The sequence below is a fragment of the Apodemus sylvaticus genome, chromosome 6 (assembly GCF_947179515.1).
Source record: "Apodemus sylvaticus chromosome 6, mApoSyl1.1, whole genome shotgun sequence".
In the NCBI taxonomy this organism is placed as follows: Eukaryota; Metazoa; Chordata; class Mammalia; order Rodentia; family Muridae; genus Apodemus; species Apodemus sylvaticus.
In genome coordinates, this window is record NC_067477.1 from 11105343 (window position 1) to 11131275 (window position 25933).

Consider the following 25933-nt stretch of genomic DNA (forward strand, 5'->3'; position numbering starts at 1 on the left):
CTCATCCCTAAATAGGAAGTCGTCCAGTTCTGTAAACTAAATCAGATTTGTTTACATGGTGGTAACAAAACTAGAGAGGAGCTGGCTATGAGGGAGGAGGAGGAGGAGTCCTTGGGGGAAGCAGGACTAGAGAAGGCAATCTGTAACACAGAAACAGAAGCTGAGGCTCTGGGGGAAAGAAGGGGCCATTGTGGTGGTGGTGTGGCTGGGGAGATGGCTCGTTTGGCTAAGAGCACTTGTTCCCAGCATCCAGGTGGCAGCTTACAATTGTTGACTTCCTAACTTCAGTTCTGGGGGATGTAACTTCTTCTGACCTCCAGGGGGACCACGAATATCTATGGTATACATACTTACATGCAGGTAGACCACTCATAAACATAATTGATAACTTTTTTAAAGAGGCCACAGGAACTGAGGAGAGCAGTGAAGTAAACTAGGCATAAGGAAGAATCTAATGGAAGAGGAGGCTTGCACAACACAGTAAACCATCTACAGCCAAGAGAGGCACACAGGCCACCACCCAGGGAGGACAGTGGATACCTCACAAGGACACAGAGATGGAGGCTAAGGCAGGGGAATCCAGAATTCCAGGCTTCCCTGGCCTGCACAAGAACCTTTCTCCAAAGGAGTAAAAAAGTACTATGAATAATTGTCCATTACAATTTTGACTTATGGTTCATTATGTACTATATACGTATTCTTTAGTATATACCAAATATATTACAAAGAAAAACAGAAAAAAATTTAAATGTACACACCGTTAACCTCAGCACTTGGAAGGCAGAGGCAGATGGCTATCTGTGAGTTTGAGCCTTGCCTGGTCTACAGAGTGAGTTCCAGGACAGCCAGGGCTATACAGAGAAACCCTATCTTGAAAAAAACAACAACAACAAAAAAAAAAAAACAAAAATTAAAATTAAAAAAAAAACAACCAGGTATTCAGTGTTAGGGAAAAATGACCCGAGCCTTGGGATGAAGGGAGTTGGGACTTTTCAGAATCCATAGTTGAGGCAGCAAGCAGACTAGAGCCCGGGCATGCTGGACAAGCTTGAAGCAAGGTTGTGGTTGAGCCATTCCACAAACAGACGGGCCCTAAAAGATAAGGGGCATGCCTGGGAAAACTCCTATGGGTCATACACTATCTGGACTGGAGTCTCCTGTCTCCTGCCCCTTAGATGCAGTCTACTAACGTCAAAGTGACCTTCCTGCTAACAAAAATAAACCACCCTCCTACAGTGCTGATGGCCCGATCTGCATGTATGCCAAAAACCCCACCCTGCGCGCCAGAATACCCGGCCAATGTTTGAATCAGCAAACCATGTGTAACCGCGCCAACCCCCCCCCCCACAACCCCCCTGACTTTTCCTATATAAACCCCTAACTTTTGAGCCTCAGGGTCGACTCCTCTGTCTCCTGTGTGAGATATGTGTTGGCCCAGAGCTCTGATAATAAACTACCTCATGTGTTTGCCATCAATTCGGTCTCTCAAGTTTCCTTGACTGTACGCTATCCCAAGAATGGAGTGGGGGTCTCCCCAAAAGGAGGTCCTACAGGGATTCTATACCCAGCTAAGTTATCAGTAAAATGACGAGCAGAATAAAGAAGCATGTCAACCTTACCCACTGTGGGAGATTAGGTCCCTGCCCCAAAATCCTTGTTCCCTTACCTTGGTTTCTAAGAAGGAGTGTGCTTTCTTTTTGCCCCATCAGGGTAGGGCTTAGCCATGAGACCTATTTTGGATCAATAAAATGTAAGAGATATAACTCAGACAGAGGCTTGAACTATGCTCCTTGTAGATTTGGGCTTGACTTTTACCTCCAGAAACATTCATGTTGAAATAACACGAAGACAAGCCTAGAGTCAAGTCCAGCCAAGTCCTGGGAGATCAGCTGAACCAGAGATGAGCTGCAGGTTTGTAGAAAGAAATCGATAGCATTTTGTCTCCGAAGTTTATTGTGGTTTGCTGTGCAACAAGAACAAAGTAATGGCCAGGCAAAGTGCCACATGCCTTTAATCTCTCTCTCTCTCTCTCTCTCTCTCTCTCTCTCTCTCTCTCTCAGACACACACACACACACAGATGTAAACATAGATATTTTCTAACACACACACAGATGTAAACAGATATTTTCTCATTTGTTGAACTACTTGTCAGAGCAGGGTGTGGTAGTGCATACCTTTAATCCCACCACTCAGGAGGCAAAGGGATATATCTATGATTTGTTTTTTTGGGGGGGGGGATTTGTTTTTTTTTTTTGAGACAGGGTTTCTCTGTGTAGCTCTAGCTGTCCTGGAACTCACTCTGTAGACCAGGCTGGCCTCGAACTCAGAAATCCACCTGTCTCTGCCTCCCAGAGTGCTGGGATTACAGGCGTGCGCCACCACCGCTCAGCTTATATCTATGATTTAAAGGCCAGTCTGGACTACATAGAGAGTTCCCTGATACCCAGGGCTATGTAGAGAGAACCTGTCTCCAAAATAACAACGACAACAACAAAAGCAAACAAACCAAGTCACACAGTGTAAGAGAATATCACCCCCCCCCCCCACTGACCTTTCTTTGGAAGCTGTTTAGAGATTTGAGAGGACAGAGAGGGGAACATGCGGGACTCAGCTCTTCACAGAGAGAAGAAAGACCCAGACAATAGCACTGGGCCACAGACAGGAGTTGGGAAGCGATACTGCTGAGAGAAAGGCATTTGGACAGAACTTCCCTGGTTCTGGGGTATCCCTGGGATTCTAGAAGAGTGTATGGGTGTAAGAAAGGAAGGGAACACAAGGAGGGAAGGAAAATAATTTAGACACAGGAGGATGCTGGCGGAACTCAGATGAGAAAAATATGACGACCCATGCCTGTAACCCAACCCTGGGGAGGTAGTGGCTGGAGGGAAAGAAGTTGAAGACTACTCTTCAACTTCAAGATGGCTCAGTTGATAAAGTACCCGTCCTGCAAACTGAGGTCCCAAACACCTGTGTAAAAAACCTGCTGTGAGCCGGTCAGTGGTGGTGCACGCCTGTAGTCCCAGCACTCTGGGAGGCAGAGGCAGGCGGATTTCTGAGTTCGAGGCCAGCCTGGTCTACAGAGTGAGTTCCCGGACAGCCAGGGCTACACAGAGAAACTCTGTCTCGAAAAACCAAATCCAAAAAAAAAAAAAAAAAATAAAATAAAAAGACTTGCTGTGGCTACATGTGTCTATAAATCAGCTCCAGGTTCATTAAGAGAACCTGTCTCAAAAAAAAAAAAAAGAAAGAAAGAAAGAAAGAAAGAAAGAAAGAAAGTAAGTAAGTAAGTTGGCAGTGATAATGGTAGACATTCATTGTTGACCCCTCTATTCCATGCATGCACACACACACATACACACACACACACACATACACACACACACACAGAGGCACACATACATATATACACAGAAACATCCATGTACACAACCCACAGAGAGACATACACTTCACACAAACACATACATGCGCAGAGAAAAACATACAAGTACATATACTACAGACACACATGTACATACAGCGAAACACTCATACAGTCATATACATACCACACACACACAAACAGGACTGACAGATGGTCACCTTTTGACTCAATCTATAAAACTCAGCATGCTTTATTATAATTGTAGACGGATTAGAATTACTTCAGAGGAGCCATAAAGACGTTTCAAGCCGGAGCTGGAAAGCCAGGTTAGAGCAGTAAACAGGTCCACCTTCCCTCCGGGCAGTCAAGGGTGCTCTTAAGGACAGAAGCTTGCTTAGTGAAATTGGAGCCCCGTGTTGAAGCTTGTGAAAGTAACCAGTAGATGGGCTGGGGTAATAACCATGTTGAGAGACAAGTGTAGGGTTTGGAGTCAGTTCCTCACATGTCCTCGTGAGACATGAGTAATGTCCCTTAGGATGGCAGCACATGCCAGGGATCATGTGCCACACAGTACCGTGATGCATTCCTTAAAGGGGCTCACATCAGCACACCACCTGCATAGTCCAAGTCTCCTATGATCTTTTTTTTTTTTTTTTTTTTTTTTTTTTGGTTTTTTTGGATTTGGTTTTTGTGGAGACAGGGGTTTCTCTGTGTAGTCCTGGCTGTCCTGGAACTCACTCTGTAGACCAGGCTGGCCTCGAACTCAGAAATCCACCTGCCTCTGCTTCCCAGAGTGCTGGGATTACAGGCGTGCGCCACCACTGCCTGGCCGTCTCCTATGATCTTAATGAAGCCGGTCTCCCCCCCTCTATTCCCCAAGTCAGGGTTTCTCTGTGTAGCCCTGGCTGTCCTGGAACTTGCTCTGTAGACTAGGCTGGCCTCAAACTCAGATTCTCCTGCCTCTGTCTCCCAGGTGCTGGAATTCCAGGTGTGTGCTCTACCACTCTTGGCTTTAAGGAATTTGTTTTTGTTTTGTTTTGTTTTTGATTTTTTTTTTTTTTTTGAGACAGGGTTTCTCTGTGTAGCCCTGGCTGTCCTGGAACTCACTCTGTAGACCAGGCTGGCCTCGAACTCAGAAATCTGCCTGCCTCTGCCTCCCAGAGTGCTGGGATTACAGGCGTGCGCCACCACCGCCCGGCTTGTTTTGTTTTTGAAACAGGGTCTTCCTACATAGCCATGGGTGTCCTGGAGCTCACTATGTGAACCAGCTTGGCCTCTAACTCACAGAGATTCGCCTGCCTCTGCCCCCAAGTGCTGGGATCATAGGCCCAACTAAAGAATTTTTTATTTTATTTTTATATAAAAACAATCAACGTGTATTTATTTAATACACATTGTAAGGGTTCAAGCAGACTTAATTAAAAACAAAAACAAAAATAACAACACAGGATAGAAATCAAGGAGAAAGGACAGACAGTCTAAGGAAAAAAACAACACAAAATAAAGGCAGACAGCTTGCATCAGGGCTCTTGGCTGGAGACCTGCTTTGGACAGGTCTCTTGCAGGTACGTCTTAAATGCTGTGGGTGTTTTCTGGAGCTCCGCAGCATGTGTGTTCAAAGGGCTAGTGAAGACCTTGGGTTCTCCTAGCAGACTCTGGATAGAGAGCAAGATGGTTGGGACATTATATAGTTCAGACAAGTTATCCTTGAGGACAGCCAGATGTTGCCCTGGGTGTCCACGTTGGGGCCGTAGCAGGGTGTGAGGAACTTCACTGTGTTTGGGGGGGTGTTGTAAGGGTAGTCACTGGGGAATGCGAGGGAGAGTTTATATCTCAGGTATTCATATACGGTGCTGGCTGCTCTGTGGATGGTGCCTACCCATTTGAACAGGTTGTCTGATTCAGGGAAGGTGGAAATTCCCTTGTGACCAGACGGCTTGAGGGTCATCAGCTCCTGCTGTGGCTGCTTGCCCACAGAGCCCCAAGCAGCGCCCCCGCAGGGCTCAGGCTCCTTTTCAAAGGCAGCAACGCTGTCAGCAGCTGGTTCGAAGTTTTGCAAGGCCATCCCAGAGGTGCTGGCACCGAGACAGGAGTGTGGAGATGAAATGGCAACTGTGAGGCTGTGGGCCCCCGCTAAAGAATTTTTAAGATTTATTTTATTTTAATTACACGTAGATGTGTGTGTATGGATGGGTGTGTGCCTATGAGTGCCAGTGAGTGTGAAGACCAGCCGTGGCAGATGCACAGTCGAATGGGTCTTCTCTCCACAGCTAAACTTCTCTAGAAATACCTGCACAGACATGTTCAGAGATGTGTCTCCTGGGTGCTTCTAAATCTGGTTGACAGAGACTAGCCACCACAGGACACTCATAACTGTGCAATGCTTTTAAAATACCACTTCCTGACAGACAGGGATGGCTCATACCTTTAATCCTAGGACTCAGCAGGCAGAGACGGGATCTCTGTGAATTTGAGGCCCGCCTGGTCTACAGAATGAGTTCCAAGACAGACAGAGGCACTTGGGTGACAGAGGCAGGTGGATTTCTGAGTTCGAGACCAGCGTGGTCTACAGAGTAAGTTCCAGGACAGCCAAGGCTACACAGAGAAACCCTGTCTTGGAAAAAAACAACAAAACAAAACAAAACAAAAAAGAAAGCAAGAAAGCAAGAAAGCAAGAAAGCAAGAAAGCAAGAAAGCAAGAAAGAAAGAAAGAAAGAAAGAAAGAAAGAAAGAAAGAAAGAAAGAAAAGAAAGAAAAAGAAAAACCACCAACCAACCAACCAAGTTATCACTTTCCTTTCCACCCACACACTGGCATTTTTTTTTTTTTTCGAGACAGGGTTTCTCTGTGTAGCCCTGGCTGTCCTGGAGCTCACTCTGTAGACCAGGCTGGCCTCAAACTCAGAAATTCGCCTGCCTCCCAAGTGCTGGGATTACAGGCGTGGGCCACAACCGCCCAGCTACACACTGGCATTATTAAGCCAGATTTCCCCTTTTTGTTGTTTTTTGGGTTTTTTGTATTTGGTTTTTTTTCAAGACAGGGTTTCTCTGTGTAGCCCTGGCTGTCCTGAAACTCACTCTGTAGACCAGGCTGGCCTCGAACTCAGAAATCCACCTGCCTCTGCCTCCCAGAGCAAGCCAGATTTTCTTAATATTCTTCAACTCCCAAACAAAACAAAAATTAAAAAAATAAAACAAATGACACACAAAGCAGGGAGTGATCCTTCTGTAGAGTTAGACCAAATTAAAGATCTGAAAATTGCTTTTTATTACTATTATTATTTTACTTTTAAACTCTTTTAAAGATTGAGTCTCACTGCATACCCCTGGCTTCCCTGGAACTTGTGGGGCAAGTAGACTTTGCCTCCAGACAGAAGAATTGCTAGGTTGAGCAGCTTAGACCCCAAGGAATCTCAGAATTGAGAACGGCAGGAGTGGAGTCAGCTCCCCACCAAACTACCTGCTCTGGAACATGTAACCATGACATCTCACCGAGTGTACTATTTCCATCAGTCACATAGCATAAAAACCTGGAGTTCTCTGTACTGATGAGGTGTCCAATAGGCCCTGAGTGCTCAGCCAATGAGCTTCCCTTCCTGGGCAGTTCTTCCCACAAAGCATATTTAATCCCTGGTTCACCTCAGTAAGGTGTATGCATTCACATCCGCCATCAAATAAAACGGTTTGGACAAGCAAGGTCCGTCTCTTCACCGAGGACCGCTTCCCCAAAAGTCTCCCGAAGAAGGCCCTTTCTCCTCCAGACCCTCACTCTCACTTGGCACTCACTCACCAACCAGGTCTTGCCCCGTCCCAGCTTCAGCCATCCCCTTCCTGCTTGGCTTGTAGACGCCCTAAGGGGAAGCTTGGACCTTGACCCCCACCCCAACTTTCCCCCTTCCCAACTGTCCCCCCCAAAACTCAGACTGAGAACCCCAATTATGGACTGTGTTCTGCCTCTTCTGAGCAGTTGGCCAGTAGTCCTTGGGCACCCCATGGGAAAGACAGACAGGCAGGAACTCACTATGTAGACCAGGCTGGCCCTGAACTCGGAGATCTGCCTGCCTCTACCTTCTAGTGCTGAATCTAAAATATATGTGAACATGCCTCATTTAGTTTTTAAATTTTTTTTAAATACTTATTTTTTTAAAGATTTTATTTAAGCTGGGTGGTGGTGGCGGCAGCAGCAGCAGCAGCAGCAGCGGCGCACGCCTGTAATCCCAGCACTCTGGGAGGCAGGGGCAGGTGGATTTCTGAGTTGAGGCCAGCCTGGTCTACAGACTAAGTTCCAGGACATCCAGGGCTACACAGAGAAACCCTGTCTTGGGGGAAAAAAAAGTTATAGGCACAGGTCACTGCCCTGAGTTTAATCATTCCAGCTAGTCATATTACTATGTGAGGACACTGTTTTAACTACAACACTTGCTACTAAGCTTTACAGCTTTGAGTTCAGTTCCTCAGACCAATGTACTAGAAGAACACTCTCACAAGTTGTTCTCTAGCCGGGCAGTGGTGGCCCACACCTTTAATCCGAGCACTTGGGAGGCAGAGGCAGGCAGATTTCTGAGTTGGAGGTCAGCCTGGTCTACAGAGTGAGTTCCAGGACAACCAGGGCTATACAGAGAAACCCTGTCTTGAAAAACCAAACCAAACCAAACCAAACCAAACCAAACCAAACCAAACCAAAGAAAAGAAAAGAAAGAAAAAAACCAAGTTGTTCTCTGATCTCCCCACATTAAAAAAAAAAAAAAGAAAAAAAAAAAGAATTCAGGGGCTAGAGAGATATCTCAGTGGTTAAGAGCACTTACTGCTTTTTCAGAGGACCTGGGTTCAAATCCCAGCACCCACATGGCAGCTCCAACTGTCTAAGATCTGACACCCTCACACAGACATACCAATGTCCGGCAACGTAGGCAAAACACCAATGAATATAGAAAGAAGAAAGAAAGAAAGAAGATGAAATTAACAGAATGTTAGCTAGGCATGGTGATACTGTCTCCAGTACTTGTGGAGGGGAGGAAGCCTCATGGCTCATGGTCCTGGAGACTCTGAAGTCCAAATGCCCACTGAAGGCAAAGGGCCTTTTGGATGGTACACGACATTACAAGGACAGCAGATGGAGGTGCTTCTAACTTGAATCTCTCCCTCTTTTTATGAAGCGGTTCATACCACCAGGAGGGGCCTTCATGAACCTCTCAAAGGCTGCATTAGACACCGCTGACATAGGAGCTTTAGGAACTTTCTCCAAACACGGAGAGCAGCACACATCCTCAGCTGTACTGTCTGGTGCAAGCAGCTGGGCTCTGCTGCCTACACTGTTCAGCCTTCTTTTCGATCCTGACCCAGTTTAAGAGTCTTCCTATATCCAGAGAATGGAAGGATTGGATTCTCATTCTCAAGGGCTAATTCTGTTGCCTCCAAACACTGATGTGGCCCAGGAAGCAGTACTGTACTACTTCCTCCTAGTGGTGGAAGGCGCGAGGTACAATAATGTACCTTTAACTTCAGCAGGCCTCCCTCAGTAAGATCCATAGAACATGGAGGCTCCTGATGAGTTCTCCCTGTCCTCTGGAGCAAGAGCATCTTAATGTTGGCCTTCTCACCTGCCCATCAGCTCTAACAGTATACCATGGTACAGTGAGGTAGTGTGCTGTCTTACAAATAGGTCAAGTCCCTTAGAGATTCGTGACAGAGCAGAAGCATAGCTCTGCAGAAGCAGGAACCTACTGGTGAGCAGTGGGGTAGCAGCCTTAGGGCTTGACAAGCGCACCTGCCACTGCTTCATTGGACTACTTCTGGGCCCAACTGTCTTCAAGTTCCTAGAAGTAGAGCCTGCAAGCAGGGATTCATTATCTATTGTTCTCAGGAGAAGGTATATAAGGAAGCAGGATGGAGTCAAGAAAAGATGTAAGCAGGACTGTGAGGGAGGAGGGCCATACTAGTCGGGGATCTCTAAAGGAACAGAGCTTATAGTATGTATGTGTATATGTCTTAGTCAGGGTTTCTATTCCTGTACAAACATCATGACCAAGAAGCAAGCTGGGGAGGAAAGGGTTTATTCAGCTTACACTTCGACATTGCTGTTCATCTCCAAAGGAAGTCAGGACTAGAACTAAAGCAGGTCAGGAAGCAGGAGCTGATGTGGAGGCCATGGGGGGATGCTGCTTACTGGCTTGTTTCCCCTGGCTTGCTCAGTTTGCTCTCTTATAGAACCCAATACTACCAGCCCAGGGATGGCACCACTAATTGAGAAAATGCCTTACAGCTGGATCTCATGGAAGCATTTCCTCAAGAGAGGCTCCTTTCTCCGTGATAACTCTAGCCTGTGTCAAGTTGACACACAAAACCAGCCAGTGCAATATGTATGATTTATTAGAATGGCTTCAAACTGTGGTCCAGCTAGTCTAACAATGGCTGTCTACTAACAGAAGTGCCAAGAATCCAGTAGTTTTCAGCTGATCTTCAATACATGCTGGAATTCCAAAGAAATAGGTTCAAATGCCAGCAATAGGAAGCAGACAAAGAACAAGCTTTGTCTCTTCCATGTATTTTTTACAGGCTGCCAGTAGAAAAGGTAACCCAGATAGGTCGATTTTTCCACCTCAAAAATTTGGATTAAAGCTGTAACTTCCCCCTCATAAAATCCCCACTTTTTTTTTTTTAAAAAAAATTAAAAAGTCCCTCATAGATATACACAGCCACAAGGGTCACAGACTGAATTTTAGAGCTGATCCTAGCTTAAGGCAAGGAGTGTCACAAGTGTCTTATACAATAATACTTATTTTATACGATAAAATACTTATGCTCCCCACTCCTACACCTTCACATGTGCCTGCTATTGCCGGAAAGTCATGGCTTGCTGACTTCTCAAATATGGCTACTTTTCTGCTGAGGCAGTTCTCAGCAGCTTGAAGCTAAAGAAGAGGTGGGGGTGTGTGTACACCCCCAATGGTGAAAAAAAAATTCTTTTGAAGGAAATCCCAGGTAACCTTCATGACCATTTCTCAAATACATTTCCTTAAATTCAAGCTGGTTCATGTTGTTTTACTGATGGGAGTATCTGGGAAGAGGAAGCCTCAGGTAAAGAACTACCTCATCCAGATCGGTCTGCGAGCAAGTCTTTGGGGAATTTCTTTGAATCATGATTGATGTGAAAAGGCCCAGCTCACTGAGGACAATGGGATCCCTGGATAGTTGGAAGGTATAAGAAAACAAATTGAAGCAGCCTTGGGGAGTAAGCCAGTGAGCAGCATTTCTCCATGGCCTTTCAGTTCCCACTGCCAGGTTCCTGCCTTGCATTCCTTATATGCAGAACTGCAGTTGGAACATATAAACTCAAATCCTTCTCTCCAAGTCGCTTTTTCTTTTTTGGTTTTTTGAGACAGATTTTCTCTGTATAGCCCTGGCTGTCTTGGATCTCTCTGTAGACCGGGCTGGCCTTTAACTAAGAAATCGGCCTGACTCTGCCTCCCAAGTACTGGGATTAAAGGTATGCACCACCACTGCCCGGCTCTGTTGTGGGCTTTTGTTTTTATTGATAGTTATTGTGAGGGACTAAAAGCCTAAGAAGGCTGGATTTCGTTTGAGCATGTTCACCCACTGATAGCAGCTGCTGTTTTCTATTGCTGTGATAAAATACTGATCAAGGGCTGGAGATGGCTCAGTGCTAAGAGTACATTCTTCCATACATTTTTTTTTCAAGACAGGGTTTCTCTGTGTGTCCTAGCTGTCCTGAAACTCACTCTGTAGACCAGGCTGGCCTCGAACTCAGAAATCCTCTGCCTCCCAAGTGCTGGGATTAAAGGTGTGCTGCTCAGCAAGAGGCTGATCTCAGAGTCTTATGATGACCCAGATAGATGATCAGAGTACCCACGGTGAGCGCCCAGCCTGGTTTAGTCTTTTGTTAGAGTGGCCTTACAAATCACTCTAGCTTTCTGCTGAGCTTTGTAAGGCCTCCTTGGGATTTGGCTCATTTCTGGAATCCTCTACTCAGCACCTGGGTGGGCAGGGCAGTGCCCAGAAGCCCCTTCTGAACTGCTGTGCAACCAGGCTTCTGCTTCAGTCTGTCAGGTCTCCATGTTCACATGGAGCACCAGGGCCAACCCAACCCTAGATCCACAGTATACAATTCCTATTTTTGTTCAGCCTATCATGCAATTTTATGTATAATGGCGGCTACATTTGATTTTCTAGTGGGTCTCTAGTAACATTTTATTGTTCTCTGGCTAGGTCTTGCTTCACACAGGCCAGGTGTGGTGACATACACCTGGAGGGTGGTTAGAAAATATTTTAGCTTTATTATAAAGTTCAACAGTATTCCCTGTCAGGCTCCCCACAGTGATGTCTGTTACCATGGAGCCTGACCACCATGTCACTACCACCCTGAGCACGGTACAAATCTGGGCAATTATACTTCTACTGCTTTGTATCTAGACTTAATGCACTCCTGATGTAAGGCACATTGCATACCCCCTTTCTGTTCAGTGAAGCAGGAGAATACAAGTGGGAGCTATTAAGGAATAGCCTCCTCCTTGGTCTTACGACACTCCAGCTGAGCTTCAAAGGGATGCCCACGGTTACTACCCCCATCAGGTACATGGAGGTCACATTCCAGGTTAGATTTAAGGCTGAATATTTTGTGCAGATACTTATTGGCCAAACTATGCACCTCTTTAATACTGTGCATTCTTCAGGCTGTCAGTTCCATTACAGCTGCACACCTTTAGCCCCAGGGCTTGGAGGCAGAGAACAGCCTAGCCTGGTTTACAGAGCTGGTTGAATTCCAGCCAAACCAGAGAAATGTGGTCTCAAAAAACCAATAAGCTGTGTGCATGCACAGAGGGTGGGAGGAGCTGGAGATTGATGGCTCCGAATACAGGCTGCCCTTCCAGAGGACCCAGGTTCAATTCCCAGTACTTACATGGTACCTCTGCAATCCCAGTTCCTGGGAACCTGACATCCTTACAGACATGCACAGGCAAAACATCAGGGCACATGAAGGGAAAACAATGTCTAGGTCACTACCATAGGTGGGCACAAGCCCCAATTTCCCAAGACCCAGAAGGTTCACAGGGCCAAATCCCAATATAGGAGGTGAAATGAGAACTCTGGCTAATCATTTACCCAGGACAATTCCACACAAGGGAGTATCATTAACATGGGAGGCTGGTGAGGTGGTTGTAAGCCTACTGTCAATCCTGACAACCTGATTTATATCTCCAGGATGCACAATGGAGACTTGTATAGTTTACACCTTGGCCTTAGTGTATGTAATACAACATGAACGACCATACAAACCAAGAGTTCAAGGCCAGCTTCAGTGCCCATATGCTAGGCCTTTATGAAACCAGAATATAAGATAGGCTAGACTCAATTGGAGTCAGAATTCCCTAGTAAACTTGGCATTATTTTTTAAAAAAGGATCTTCAATCTATATAATTCTTTATATATAAAAAAAGCCAGTGACCCAATGAAATTACCAACATGTTTTCATGCATAGGGCTAACATTCTCTCCATAGAAAACCCACCACTCAAATCCAAAGCATGAGCTATCTTGTACAGCATTCAGTGCTTTTTACATACAATAAAATGAAAACAGCTTTTTAATATTAAAGCAGACAAATTTAATTTTAACATTGTTTTAATCAAGTAATGTAGCTGTTTGAAACAGGAAACTTTTTAAGACACCTCAATAGAGCAATGAAGGATTACTCTTATCAGGCTAACCTCCATGAATAAAACCCAGATTGTGTGAAATTTGAATCCCACTGGTTTGGCACCAGAATGAACAGAATTCCAAGTCCTTTCTAAGTCTCTAAGACCTGACCGGTTCCCTTAAAACAACAGTTCTAAGACAAAATCTTGCCAGCCTGAGGCCGAATGTGATCTACTTGAGAATCTCAAAATATGACAATAAATGGATGGGCTGGACGTGCTTTGCAACAAAGAATCTGAAATCCAGGAGATAAGTGATTTTCCAAGTACCACTTCTTTGGTGTGACACAGTACCTTCCCTTGTCACCATTCCAAGTGTACTGACTCCTATTCCACACTCAGACTCTTACCACAGTTTCAATTTTACCAAATATTTGTATGATTTTAATGCAGACTTTTTTTTTTACATGTCTATTAAAGTCTTATAATCTGTGAGATGGATGACAAAAAGAGTAAGATCCAAATAATGCATGAGCTAGTACGCCACACACAAATCAACCACATGGGTTTTTTTTACTCCCAGAATGCACTTTTGTGGAAAGAAATATATGCTATGTTTTTACTACTGAAAACAAGTATTCAAATATAGTCAGGACCCCAGATAGAGCTTACACCAGCAAGTGGGTAAGAACTCACTTTTGTGTCTGAAGTCCAAGGCTCTGAATGGGCTGGTCAGGCCTTAGCTAGCTGAACCCACCCAGCGGCCACCACCAGACTTCTCAGGTATCCAGCTATATTCAATGTGAAGTAAAAAATATCCCAAGTCTTACACCAAAATACAGGCTCTGACTCAGAAGTATGAGTTTAACTTTCTCTTTAAATAAGACAATTGGGGAAGGGGATCAAGCTTGAAAAACAGTAACACTTATTTTGGCAAGATAGCAACCAAAATCTAAAGTACAAGCTATTATATCCAAATTAATAGGCATTAAAGAATAAACCATAATATTGGGGAGGGGAGGAACACAAACACAAGATACAGTATGTCTAAACATCTTGAAATTATAATTTAAGGGTAAAAGTTGAAAAATTATGCTGTTTTAGCTAGATTAAGTGCACCTTTTTTCCTGTTTCTCCCAAATAGAATCAAGAGTTTACGATTTAATCACACCTCAAAGCTTTTCTCTCAATACAATGCAACCACTAGATACACACAAAATACTTACTTGTTAATAATTTCCCTGGCTTATCCAACGTGCAATGCACACAACTTGAAAGACTACAATTTGGGGTGAGTGTACACAAACTGAAAAACCACAACTCCCAAGTTTTAAAATTTGCTCTTAAACCATAGGACACATAGGTAATTTTTACTTCTCATGAGGATGTCACACTGTCATTTAATCAGCAAATTTCCTTAAAATGACAAGAATTGTCAGTTGCCAATCTGAATGGACTGGGACTGGAGATACAACTTTCAAAATACTTCATTTCTTAATGGCTGAGTAAGGTCATTAAATTTGTTTGTATTCAAGTTTTCAGTACCTAACAACCTATCAAACTCAAGGAGCCTAAATTAAATGGTGTAACATCCTAAAAGTAGTCAATTACTTCAGTATAAGTCATTCATAGCCCAAAGTCTGAAGAATGACCAAAATCAAATCTTTATTTTTTTATAACTGTATAAATGTGATCCAAATGTGTCCACCACTAGTTTTTCCCGAAAGAAACATGCTATAAATAAGCAAACTACAACTGCTCACTGATATGTATGGACTCCCTAGATGTCTCATTGGGCTTAATTATAGACCACTCACAGTAATAGCTTTTTAGTATCAAGTGTAGCATGATGTTAAGCCACTTTAGCTCTTGCACATACATGTTGCACTTCTGGCTGATAATGGAGAAAAATTTGCAGCATTACACTGTTAAGCTAAGTTGCATCCATCCTTTTAAATGGCGTCAATATCAATGTCATCATCCTTGTTGTCAGACTTCACAGTTTCAACTTTTGGTACACTGGCAGTCTTCGAATATACCACCTGGAAATACAAACACAGGACTGTATTATTTCCAATTTTTTTCATTTGAGAGAATTAGTGTTTTTGCTTCCCTTTACTACCCCCTCCAAGCCATGTTTTTTGTTTTTTGGGTTTTTTTTTTTGTTTTTTTTGGATTTGGAGGACAGCCCTGAGCACCACTTTTAGAACTCTTCTGCCTCAGGCAGCTTTTTTTTTCCTTTTTTTTTTTTTTTGGTTTTCAGACAGGGTTTCTCTGTGTAGCTCCAGCTGTCCTGGAACTCACTCTGTAGCCCAGGTTGGCCTAGAACTCTATCTACCTGCCTCTGCCTCCCAGAGTGCTAGGATTATAGGCGTGCGCCACCACCACCTGGCTCCAAGCCATGATTAAAAACAACAACAAAAACAAAACAAAACAAAACAAAACAAATAAACAGCATCTCTTTTGCATAATACCTGATTGTCCTGGAAATCAAGAGGATCCTCTGCCTGAGTGCTAGGAATTTAAGGGTGTAAACAATCATATCTGGCTATGTATATGTAAGGGGAAATGTCAATCATTGAAAGAGGGCTCAAGGTAAGACAATGCTTACTTTCCTAGAAATACGAATCAAATCTCCTCCACCCACAAGATTCCATTTTGTTGTATCCTGAAATAGAAACCTGGAACCACCCCAATTGCCTAGCCATACCACTAACCTTAACTATTCCCCCCACCCCAATAGCTGGGTAGCACTCCAGAAGTTTAATTCTAGCACTCCAGAAGCAGCTCTTTTGAGTTTTAGGACAGCCAGAGTCACACATAAAAACCCTGTTTGTGTGGTAGATCTCCAATACCCATTGCCAACCAAGTACTCAATAACACGCTTATTAGCATTTACCTCAATATTTTCATCTTCGTCTTCTTCCTCACCACCAGAAGATTCTTCCTCTGCTTCCTTCAACCATTTAATAAATGGCTCTGCTTTGACACGAATCTCTTTGGCAAGTTCTTTTGAGACATATTTCTTAGAGGCCTAAAAAATCCCAGAATTTCCAGAAGTGAAGATTTGTGTATATATAATTTAAACTATTTGTACAATAAATGAGCTATTTAAAGAGCTTGGGTCCTATCCTAATCTTCAGTAGACAGAATACTCATTACAAGTCAAAACAATCTCTGCTGCCTTAACTATAAAGTACATCAGATAAGCATAGGAATTCAATTTAATGCCGACAAGACTAGGTATTAGATACAATTTCACATAACCTATGCCCCAATAGCCCTTTCAATGCTTCTGAAATGCCATAATACAACTTATGTGCTCCTTACCTTTTCCGACCAGCTGATAATGACCTCCTCTTCTAAAAGGTCTGCATCATACATCTCCTTCAAGATATGTGGAATCTTGGAGATCAGCTGAGCTTGATGCATTGCTACCACACATTCCAAACCATGAAGAAGGTACCGCTGAGCCTTTTTGTTGTTATGACAAAACTGCAGGCAAACAGCATCAACAATCAACTGTCTGTTCTATTACAAATCTGTATCTAAGCACATTCACTTTCCTGAAGCATAGCCTAGGAAACTGGCTCAGAAAAGTCATGCACAGACACCCTTACCATTTGCAGGTGCTCCCAGACTTGGTAAAGTGGGGAATTATCTATTTTCAGGATGACAATATAATGGTCTGAAGCAATTTAAAGCAATAGTCCTAAGGTGACAATCATGGATAATTAACCTAAAAAAGTCTTACTCTTAGAAAATGGCGCCTGTATTTCTTGATTTGCTCTCTTATCTTCTCATCAAAGAGAACTTCTGTCAAAACAAGAGGACCCATGGCTTTTACATCCAGTCTTTCTGCCTCAGCCACAATTTCTTTATCAGATGAATCAATAATGCCCTCTTCTTTCTTTTTCTAAAAATAAAAAAAATTATTTCAATAAAATATAAGCTATACTTGAGAGCAGTCCTCATTCTCCAGGATTTCTACCCAATTTATCACCTGCCAAAGACAGGTTAATAACAACCCGAATATCTTCCAATACTTCTCTTAAAAAAAAAATTATATGTAGGGACACTGTGTCTTCAGACACACCAGAAGAGAGCATCAGATCTCATTACAGATGGTTGTTGAGCCACCATATAGTTGCTGGGATTTGAACTCAAGACCTCTGGAAGAGTAGTCAATGCTCTTGACTAACTACTGAGCCATCTCACCAGCCCTCAATACATTCTTGGAATAAGCAAGGAAATAAATACAAGCCTTCCTAATGGCAAGCTGTGGTGGCGTATGCCTTTAATCCCAACAGACTCCAGGTCTCTGTGGCCTTGACTGAAAACAAGGCACTGAATAAATAAATTCAAAGATATCAGAGAAAAAGTTTAACTATACAACTTTACCTTAACAAAATCAAACAGGATGTTAACACGCTCTTCTACAGTTCTTTCCAAATCATCACTAAGTGTCAGACCTTTTGCATGGTCACTGATCTCATCCATTCTTCGCCTTTGAGCTTCCTCGGTTGTATCCTCCCCCCAATCATCATCTTCCTCTTCTTCCTGTTTACACAAAAGCCAAGATCATTAGATATAGGAACTAGTCACACTGACAGGATCAAGCACCTCTACCTACAGATCTTGTCAGATCTTTCACATTAGTGAAAACAAAAACTAAATGCTAAACAGGGAAAAAAAAACTGATTCTAAAGATACATTCAGTTTAGTTCAACTCAACCCACCACTCAGCACACTGTTTTAACTAAATGCACTACATTAATAAATTAAAGTATTTTTCTTTAACCAAATACCAGATTTTTCACACTATTTTAAGAGCACTATACTCACCACAGCATGTGGAGGACTAATTTCATTTGGTGGTGGAGGTGGTGGTGTCTCACTGGTGGATACAGAGCCATTTTCCTTGTCCTTGCCCTTTCTATTTTTCTTTTCCTTTTCTTTCTTTCCTGTACCAGTATCACTATTCTCTACAGTGAAATAAGAGTTAACTTAGTCCTATGGTTCACATATCACTATCAAACGTCAAATCCCACCCTCTCACCATCATAGTTCTCTGAAGAAAAAGCCAACATAATACAAACCACCACTTAGAATTCTGAAAGGGCCGGGTGGTGGGGGTGGGGGTGGTGGCGGCGGCACGCCTGTAATCCCAGCACCCTGGGAGAGGTAGAGACAGGCGGATTTCTGAGTTAAGGCCAGCCTGATCTACCAAGTAAGTTCCAGGACAGCCAGGGCTATACAGAGAAACCCTGTTTCGAAAAAACCAAAACCAAAACCAAAAAAAAAAAAAAAACAACAACAACAACAAAACAAAACAAACAAACAAACAAAAAAACCTGAAAGGAGTGGTTGATTAGCAATTAAGAGGACAAATTCCTGGAAGTTCAGATTCCCAGTATCCACATGGTGGCACAACCATTCATAAATCCAGTTCCAGGGGGATCTAATGCCTCCCCCCTCTGGCCTCCAGGGCACTACATACATGTGGTTCAGACATACATGCACACAGAATGCCCAAACAAAAATACACTTAAAGTAACACCCTGGTAGCAGCGGTAGTATCTCTGAGTTTGAGGCCAGGCTAATCTAACAAAGTAAGTTCCAGCACAGCTGGGGATATTACACAGAGAAACCCAGTCTTGGGAAAAAAACAAAAACAAAAACAAAAAGGAATTCTGAAGGGATTCAGGGATCAAATAAATTTACTATCTACATTTGAAACTAAAATAAGGTGAAGCAGTACATATTATTATGCTAAAGATTAGAACGTTTAAATCAGGTAGTTTGCCCCATAAATTTAAACAAAACCACAAAGAAAACCAGATCAACTCAACAATTTAAATGTTTGAGCCTATATAACGGCTTGTCTCACAGGGAAGAGAACACCGGAATAGGTTAGACTTTCTTGCTATAGCAAGCTCAAATTGTGTCAGACAGCTTTGTTCATCTGCCACAGAGTGTTGCTTGCAATGCTTTAAAGTCACTGTAGCTTAATAGATAAGCCTTGACTCTGAACAGCAGACCTCTGGTTTAGCAGAGGTTTTTTCATTCTTATTGCGACATAAAACAGGACATTTTTCAAAAGTCTTATAGTCAGTTAAAGTCACAAAGTCCAGAGCAGGGCATGGTGGTGAATGACTTTGATCCCAGGACTTAAGATGTAGAGGGCAGCCTCATCTAGAGGAGAGCCAGAGCTCCAGAAAAACCCTGTGTTGAAAAAACCACATGCACACACAAACAATAAAATTCACTTATGACTAAGAGCTCACACTGTATATTTATACAGCAACAAAAACCTTAATTTTTTTATTCTCCTAGTCAATTCATTAAGAAGACTTGACTTACCAGGTGGGTTTTTGAGAATGAACGTACAGAGTTTATGATGTGTGTCGAGCATGCCTCGGTACCCACAGGCTTTACAAGAATTACCTATTGTTTGCTTCTTTGGGTTGACATGCTGTTAAGAAAAGTAAAAACAAGTGTCATCTACAGTGAAAGATGAAAATTGTAGTTATTGCTGCGTTATAAAAGTGATAGAAAACATCTAAAATACTAAGCAGTTTAACCCAAATTTACTCCATTGTAGTCTTGAAGAAACCTTAAAGGCACTCACCAGATCTGTTTCAGGATTCTCACACTCAGGACAGAGAACAAATTTTTTAATGAATCCATCCAACATGTCTTGCAGCTTATTCGCCTCATGAGATCCATTGACAATGTAACGGTCATTCTTAACATCAAACTGGGTCTGTGCTCCCAGCTCACAACCAAAATATTTGGTGGGATCTATATAAAGACAATACATTTCAAGATAGTTAACTAAAGCACTGGCCGCACATGAACATTATACAAAAACTCACCGTGTGTTAAAATTACAGGGCAACTGAAATACAGCCAGGGTGGCTTAATGACACCCAATCAAGTAGGTCTGCAGTTCCAGCTTGCTAATTATCATGATTGAAGAAAGATGTATAGCTCAAAGACTGTAAAAACTATATCCGTAATATACCTTTTCAGGCTTCTCCAAGCTTTACTTACACGTTGGAGGCCGATTAAGCGCCTTTGCAACGTCAACCATGTTGACTATAACTGTCTTGATTCCATTTCCTTTGCCCTCAACCTAAAGGAAATAAGAATTTCAATTTTGCACTGTCTTCCCTGTAAAACGTAATCTTTCAAAACCTACCAAGAGTGTGCGGACCAACAGACCACTAAAATAAAAGTCAGCGTTACCTTAGCAATCAAACGGGGCATCTTGTAGCGATAGAACTGGTCTGACACGCTGCGGTTGACGTTGACAGACATTTTGGCTTATTAGTGACTTTATCAATAAGATGAACAGATCTTTGATTGCAACTTTTTGGTATCTTCTGTCTGGAGAAGAAGGGATGACATAAACGACTGCAAGAGTTCTCGGTCTCTGACATGAAAAAATTTTCGCCACTGAGGCTGTAAGCTTCTTGCTTGTATGCTATGTTTCCCCAATACAGGTACCAATGGCTGCGCAACAGCTCTGAAAGAGACAAGGAGAAAACACACAACAACCCCACAGCTTTAGCATCACTCCTACCCGGTGACTTCCTGTCCCCGAGCACCTCACACAACTAACACTCCCAGCCTCACAAGCCCCGTTCTCGGGAGAGACCAGTTGACATCCCGGCAACTCCCGGAACCCAGGAGGCCACCATTTTGACCAGAGTTGTGACGGTGGCGCGGCAAGGCTCGAAACCAGGAGAACAACACGAGACACAAACCCTGCTGCCTCAGCGGCCGCGAGTCTGTCAGGTCAAAGCCCACCGGCGAGTCATGGGCTGGCCCTGCCGAGCGACCGCGTGGTAACCGCCGAAACGGGGCCCGGGCCCTTCTCTCCCTCGGCTCAAGCCCGCGGGCCACCAACTTCTCCGATGGCGCCTCCCCCGGCTGCCATCGTTGTAAGACGGGAAACGTCGAGCCGGACCTGCCAACCGCCGACTCCGGTGGCTTCAGGGCGGCACGGTCGGGCCGGGAGCCATTGGCTCCGTCGGAGCACGAGGAACGCGGCCGAAGCCGCGCCCGGCTCCCTTCGCTCGCTCCCCGGGCGCACGGCCGACCTTCGCCCTCGTCCCCATGGCTACGCGATAGTCGGAGCCTACCGCCCGGCCTCCCTCTTCCGGCGGCCGGCGGGGCAGAGGTGCGGCCTCCCTGAGTCACAAACGCGCCCCGGGCCTGACTCAGCCCGGCTCCGGGCCGCGCGCGCGCGCGCTCCCGCAGAGACCGGCCCCCCCCAAACTGCGCCACACGCGCGGCAGGTCACGCGGCCGCGCCGCCATCTTGCCGCCGCCATGGCCGGCCGCCCGCGACTCACCGTTTTCGTCAAATAAAGACATAAACCCAACGCGGCTCGCCCGGGACTGGGAGGAAGAGGCGCTGGAAACCGGGTCCGGAGCGGCGGGGCCGGCGGCGAGCGGAGGGGCGGCTGGGCAGGTGCCGCCGCCGAGCAGCGGGAGGGACTGTCCCAGCGACGTCCGCGTCCACACCAACAGCGCCGAACCTGGCGACCTGGCGGGGACACGGCTGTGAGCCGCGGGCGGCGCCTGCCCCCGCCGGCGGCCCGCGGGGTGGAGGGGCGGGAGCGCTGGGCAGGGGCACGGGCCACCGCCCCCCGCGGACTCACCTCTGGAATGTTCTCGCTCTGACTGAACAACGCCGCCGCCGCGCTCAAGCTACCCTCGGCCCCGGATCCCGCCCCCTGCACAGGGCAGCAACTGCTTATTGGCCGCAGGCCCTCCCAACTTCTCTGTTCATTGGCTTGGAGGCATGTCAATCTTACATTTCCCCGCCCTCCACTTCCTGGGGCTCCACTCGTGGTCTCGGCCCGCCTCCTGCCTGTCCCAGCTTCCTTCCCTTCCTTTCCCTTCCCCCTCCGTCCTTCCCAGAGGCCTTCGCGGTCTCGCGATAGCCGGGCTCGCTGTGAGTTTATGCGTTCAGGCAATATGGCGCCTGCCTATTGGCCCCGCGGGCGGGGCCGAGTATATCCACCGTGAGACTCTGTGGGCCACGCCGGACCTAACTGCTCCTCCAGACCTCGCCAGGAGCTCCTGAAAGTGCGGCTTCCCATTACCTCTTCCCTACCACCATTCTTACTACTTGGCCCGTGTCTGCCATCTCATATGGTGCCTCTCTCCCTGAGCTCGGGAAGCAAAGCCGCTGACTAGCCGAGACTCCGTTTTTGTGGCTCTGAGGTTTCCCACCATGGAAACGCCACCTTTTGTGTGTAACTGGGCCCTCGGGCATCTTGGTATAGTCTCGACCCCAGTAAGGTCCGGCTGTGCCTCGGAGTTTAGCCATCCCCTCCTTGGTGCTCAGCCGCCACGTAGGGCCACTCTCCAGCCCAGCCCAGTTTGTGAAGCCCAGGCTAATGCCTGGCCCCTGGCAGGTGGACTCGAGGAGGCAATTTATGCTCGGAAGAAGAGCCCCCCGACTTTTTTGTTATGTAGACACTCTCCCATTGTTTAAAAGAACTTCGTTTTTTGGTAAAAGTTTCTATTGACACTTGAAATCATACCAGAGAGCAACTAAAATAATACAGAAATACCTGTTCCACCTTCCTAAGGCTTCTGAGAGCAGCAGTCTGGCTTAGCAGCTGCGTGATTTCCTGGATGGGGAGAAAGAGCAGTGTTAGGGAAGAGGGGCTGCCCTTTGTTCTAAGTCAGTCGAATTTGTAAGAAGGTTAAAATGGAAAGATCAATTTTGTTTTGCCCAAGTCCAAGGTTATTTCCCCATGATTTATAAGCCTTGTAAAGCTAATTGACCATGTCTGTGGGGCAGAATAAAGACGATGCAGAACTGAAAGATTTGTCTCACTTCTGTAGCTTTTATTTCACAGTACATGGCTGTCCAGTTTTTACAGCTCTGTGCTTATCCAGGTTCCCCTCAGTAAAGTGGAAAGATAGATCTCAGGCAGTGCTTCTGTGAACCATAGATCATGACTTAGCAGTATTGGAACAGATTGAGCTTTCGCTTGGCTGAACTCAGATAGCAATATTTTAGAAATTCTCAGAAAATGGTGTGAAACTAGTCTGAAGTAAGAGGCTTGTCTCAGAAAAGTATTTTTGGTAACGCTATACAAAGTGTTTTTTTCTGTATGTTCGATGGCTTGATGTTTAATTTCATTTTGAAAATGTGTAATAGCCAGATGTGCTGACACCTCTAATCCTAGCACTTAGGAGGCAGAGGCAGGCGGATCTCTGTTAAAGGCTAGCCTAGCCTATGTAATGGGTCCCAGGACGGCCACAAATTAAATGAAACTATAAAAACTTGTATTAGTTTTTCTTCATGCCTCAACCTCCCTAGTAGGGGGCTTACAGACATGTACTTGACACCCAGCTAAGTGCTTGTTTTGTTTTGTTTTGTTTTGTTTTTCGAGACAGGGTTTCTCTGTGTAGCCCTGGCTGTCCTGGAACTCACTCTGTAGACCAGGCTGGCCTTGAACTCAGAAATCTGCCTGCCTCTGCCTACCAAGTGCTGGGATCAAAGATGTGTGCCACCACTGCCCGGTGCTAAGTGCTTTTTAATTTTTTTTTAATTAAATTTGTTTGTTTACATTAAGAAGTACCTTTAATCACACCATTTATCAGATTCTTATATCCTACAACTTTGATAAGACTTTGAATACTGAGGACTTTTTATCCCCATTTTACAAACAACTGAAGTCGGAGGAGTAGGGGGGACGAAGCTGCTTTTCCAAGGCCGTTTTCTCTGTGACTTGCAGAACTAGCTCGCGTACCCAGTTCTCTCAGACCTCAGGGCTTCTCTGGGCCAGCATATGGCATAGCCCTCCCTAGTCAATACCGAAGTGTAATGAGGTGGTTTATATGTAACTAATAGTCTGGCAAGGGGTGTTGTGCCTATACTTACAGGTGATGACAGCCCTTTAATATTCGCCAGGTAGCTTTGGAACGCCAGCTTGTTTGAGGCCAAGCCTATTGCGTCATTTCCCTATTTCCATCCCCGCCTCATTCAGAGGTTATTTCCTCCGGTCAGGTACTCACGGCTTGTGAAGTGATGGACACTTGGTGCTTATGAAATCCTTGTCCGTGGGTTGTGCATGTTGGCACTGGACAGGTGACATGAGTAGCTGCTGAAGAGGCAAATGAGGAAATTGGCTGGCTGGTTGTTTAGACATTGGTGTCTCTGAATCTGTTTAGTTTGAATTAGTCCCCTGAGTTTTGAAATCAACTCTTCCCGAACTAGAACTACGCGTTTCTGAGCCCTCGCCCCCTGGTTGGTCGGCTGCTCTGCCCCCTTTATGACATCTGTCTCTCTGCTTTTAAGGCTGCGCATAGTCACTTCAGTCACGGACTCTTGCTTGAGGAGGGGCTAGAGAACAGGAGCATAATTTTTCTCCTGGCACATTAGCCTATACCTCAGTGTGCACAGAGAAGACAAGGCATCAATGATGCCACAAGGGAGTGGGCATTATCTGGTGAGTACAGAAGCCTTGGCTGCTTTAAGGGCTGGTACCCTAAATCACAGCTTCTTCAACCGTGCATTGCCACCATATGGGATTGCGTAGCAGCATGAGAACTATGGCAACAGTAAAAGGCATCGATCCCTAAGTGACCAAAATTTAACTCAAAGTCGCACGTATAGTGAATGACTTTGAAGTGTTGGGACAGTGTCACCCTAGCTGGCCACCAATGGCTTCCCTGCCGCCAAGGCTCTGAGCACATGACATGTGCAGAGTGCCTTGCACGTGCTGACACACTATGCAATGTCAACACACGTCACCTCTGCTCAGGTTAGAAGACACCGTGAGTTATGAAGTGTTTTTATTGCTCTTATAGAAAGAGTGGTTTCATTCTGGCTAAGGGACGCCATTCTTCATCGTGTGTCAGTCAGTATATGCTGTGCTAGAAATTTTTGTTGTTGTTTTTTTCCTTCCTTCCTTCCTTCCTTCCTTCCTTCCTTCCTTCCTTCCTTCCTTCCTTCCTCCCTCCCTCCCTCCCTCCCTCCCTCCCTCCCTCCCTCCCTCCCTTCCTCTCTCTCTCTCTCTCTCTCTCTCTCTTTCATGTTAGTTGGGAGCTAGTGAGAAGGCTTAGTAAGTAAAGGTACTTCTGGCAAAGACTGATAACCTAAATTTGCTCCCGAGGGCTCACATGGTAGAAGGAGAGAGGCTGGGTGTGGTAATTTCACTACTGGGTGTGTGTGGCAGGCAGAGCTCTGTCAGTTGAAGGCCAGCCTGGTCTACAGAGTTCCAGGGCACCCAGGGCTATACAGAGAAACCTTGTCTCAAACAAAACAAAACAACCCCCAAACCTAATTGGATTGCTTGTGTTTTATAGAGCGCTGCATAGTGAAGTGGAGGTTCACACCTTTAATCCCAACACTCAGGAGGCAGAGGCAGGCAGATCTCTTGAGTTTGAGGTCAGCCTGGTCTACAGATCTCATTCCTGGACAGCCAGGGCTACACAGAGAAACCCTGTCTTGAAACTCCCCTCCCCCCAAAAAAATCAAATTAAAACAATACAAAAAAGCAAAACTGCTTAGGGAATATTGGCTTTGGATTAGGACAAATTTTTCAATCTTTGAAATTCCTGTAAATGTATTTCTGCCATTTTGCACTACAAATGTATGTATAGTAGCATCCTTAGCCATTATGGTTAGCAAATCCATTTTTTTTTTTTTTTTTTGGATTTTGGATACAGGGTTTCTCTGTATAGCCCTGGCTGTCCTGGAACTCACTCTGTAGACCAGGCTGGCCTCGAACTCAGAAATCCTCCTGCCTCTGCCTCCCAAAGTGCTGGGATTACAGGTGTGCATCACCACCGCCCGGCAAATCAAAATATTGGTCATCCAAATAAATGTTGATGATGCTCTATGTCCTACAGCATCAAATATTTAGCTGAGATTTAGTTCTC

At 45.1% G+C, this 25933-nt stretch overlaps 1 protein-coding gene, 1 non-coding gene and 1 pseudogene across 2 annotated transcripts; all 3 read right to left on the reverse strand.

The window, feature by feature from the left end:
• Positions 1 to 4774: 4774 nt before the first annotated feature.
• LOC127687829 (ubiquitin-conjugating enzyme E2 C-like) lies at positions 4775 to 5875 on the reverse strand (annotated as a pseudogene).
• Positions 5876 to 12984: 7109 nt separating this feature from the next.
• Positions 12985 to 21787, reverse strand: Eif5 (eukaryotic translation initiation factor 5). Its single transcript, XM_052184975.1, has 12 exons — positions 21688 to 21787; positions 21379 to 21572; positions 20268 to 20547; positions 20073 to 20154; positions 19648 to 19820; positions 19380 to 19491; positions 17862 to 18001; positions 17418 to 17576; positions 16771 to 16932; positions 16347 to 16511; positions 15916 to 16050; positions 12985 to 15058 (listed from the first exon to the last, which is right to left on the reverse strand). The coding sequence occupies exons 3-12, from the start codon at positions 20337 to 20339 to the stop codon at positions 14969 to 14971; spliced, it is 1290 nt and encodes a 429-aa protein (XP_052040935.1). The 5' UTR covers positions 20340 to 20547; positions 21379 to 21572; positions 21688 to 21787; the 3' UTR covers positions 12985 to 14968.
• On the reverse strand, positions 18875 to 19000 carry LOC127688200 (small nucleolar RNA SNORA28). Its single transcript, XR_007978610.1, has one exon. It is a non-coding gene; the product is annotated as a small nucleolar RNA SNORA28 (small nucleolar RNA).
• Positions 21788 to 25933: the final 4146 nt, after the last annotated feature.

Excerpts from the sequence above, each read along its gene's own strand:
- Eif5 (XM_052184975.1), bottom strand. The coding sequence starts at position 20,339 with ATGTCTGTCAACGTCAACCGCAGCGTGTCAGACCAGTTCTATCGCTAC. Across the intron at positions 19,492-19,647 it reads AGAATCCTGAAACAGATCTG|CATGTCAACCCAAAGAAGCA; the intron begins GTGAGTGCCTTT and ends TTTTCTTAACAG. Across the intron at positions 18,002-19,379 it reads CATTCTCAAAAACCCACCTG|AGAATAGTGATACTGGTACA; the intron begins GTAAGTCAAGTC and ends ATTTCACTGTAG.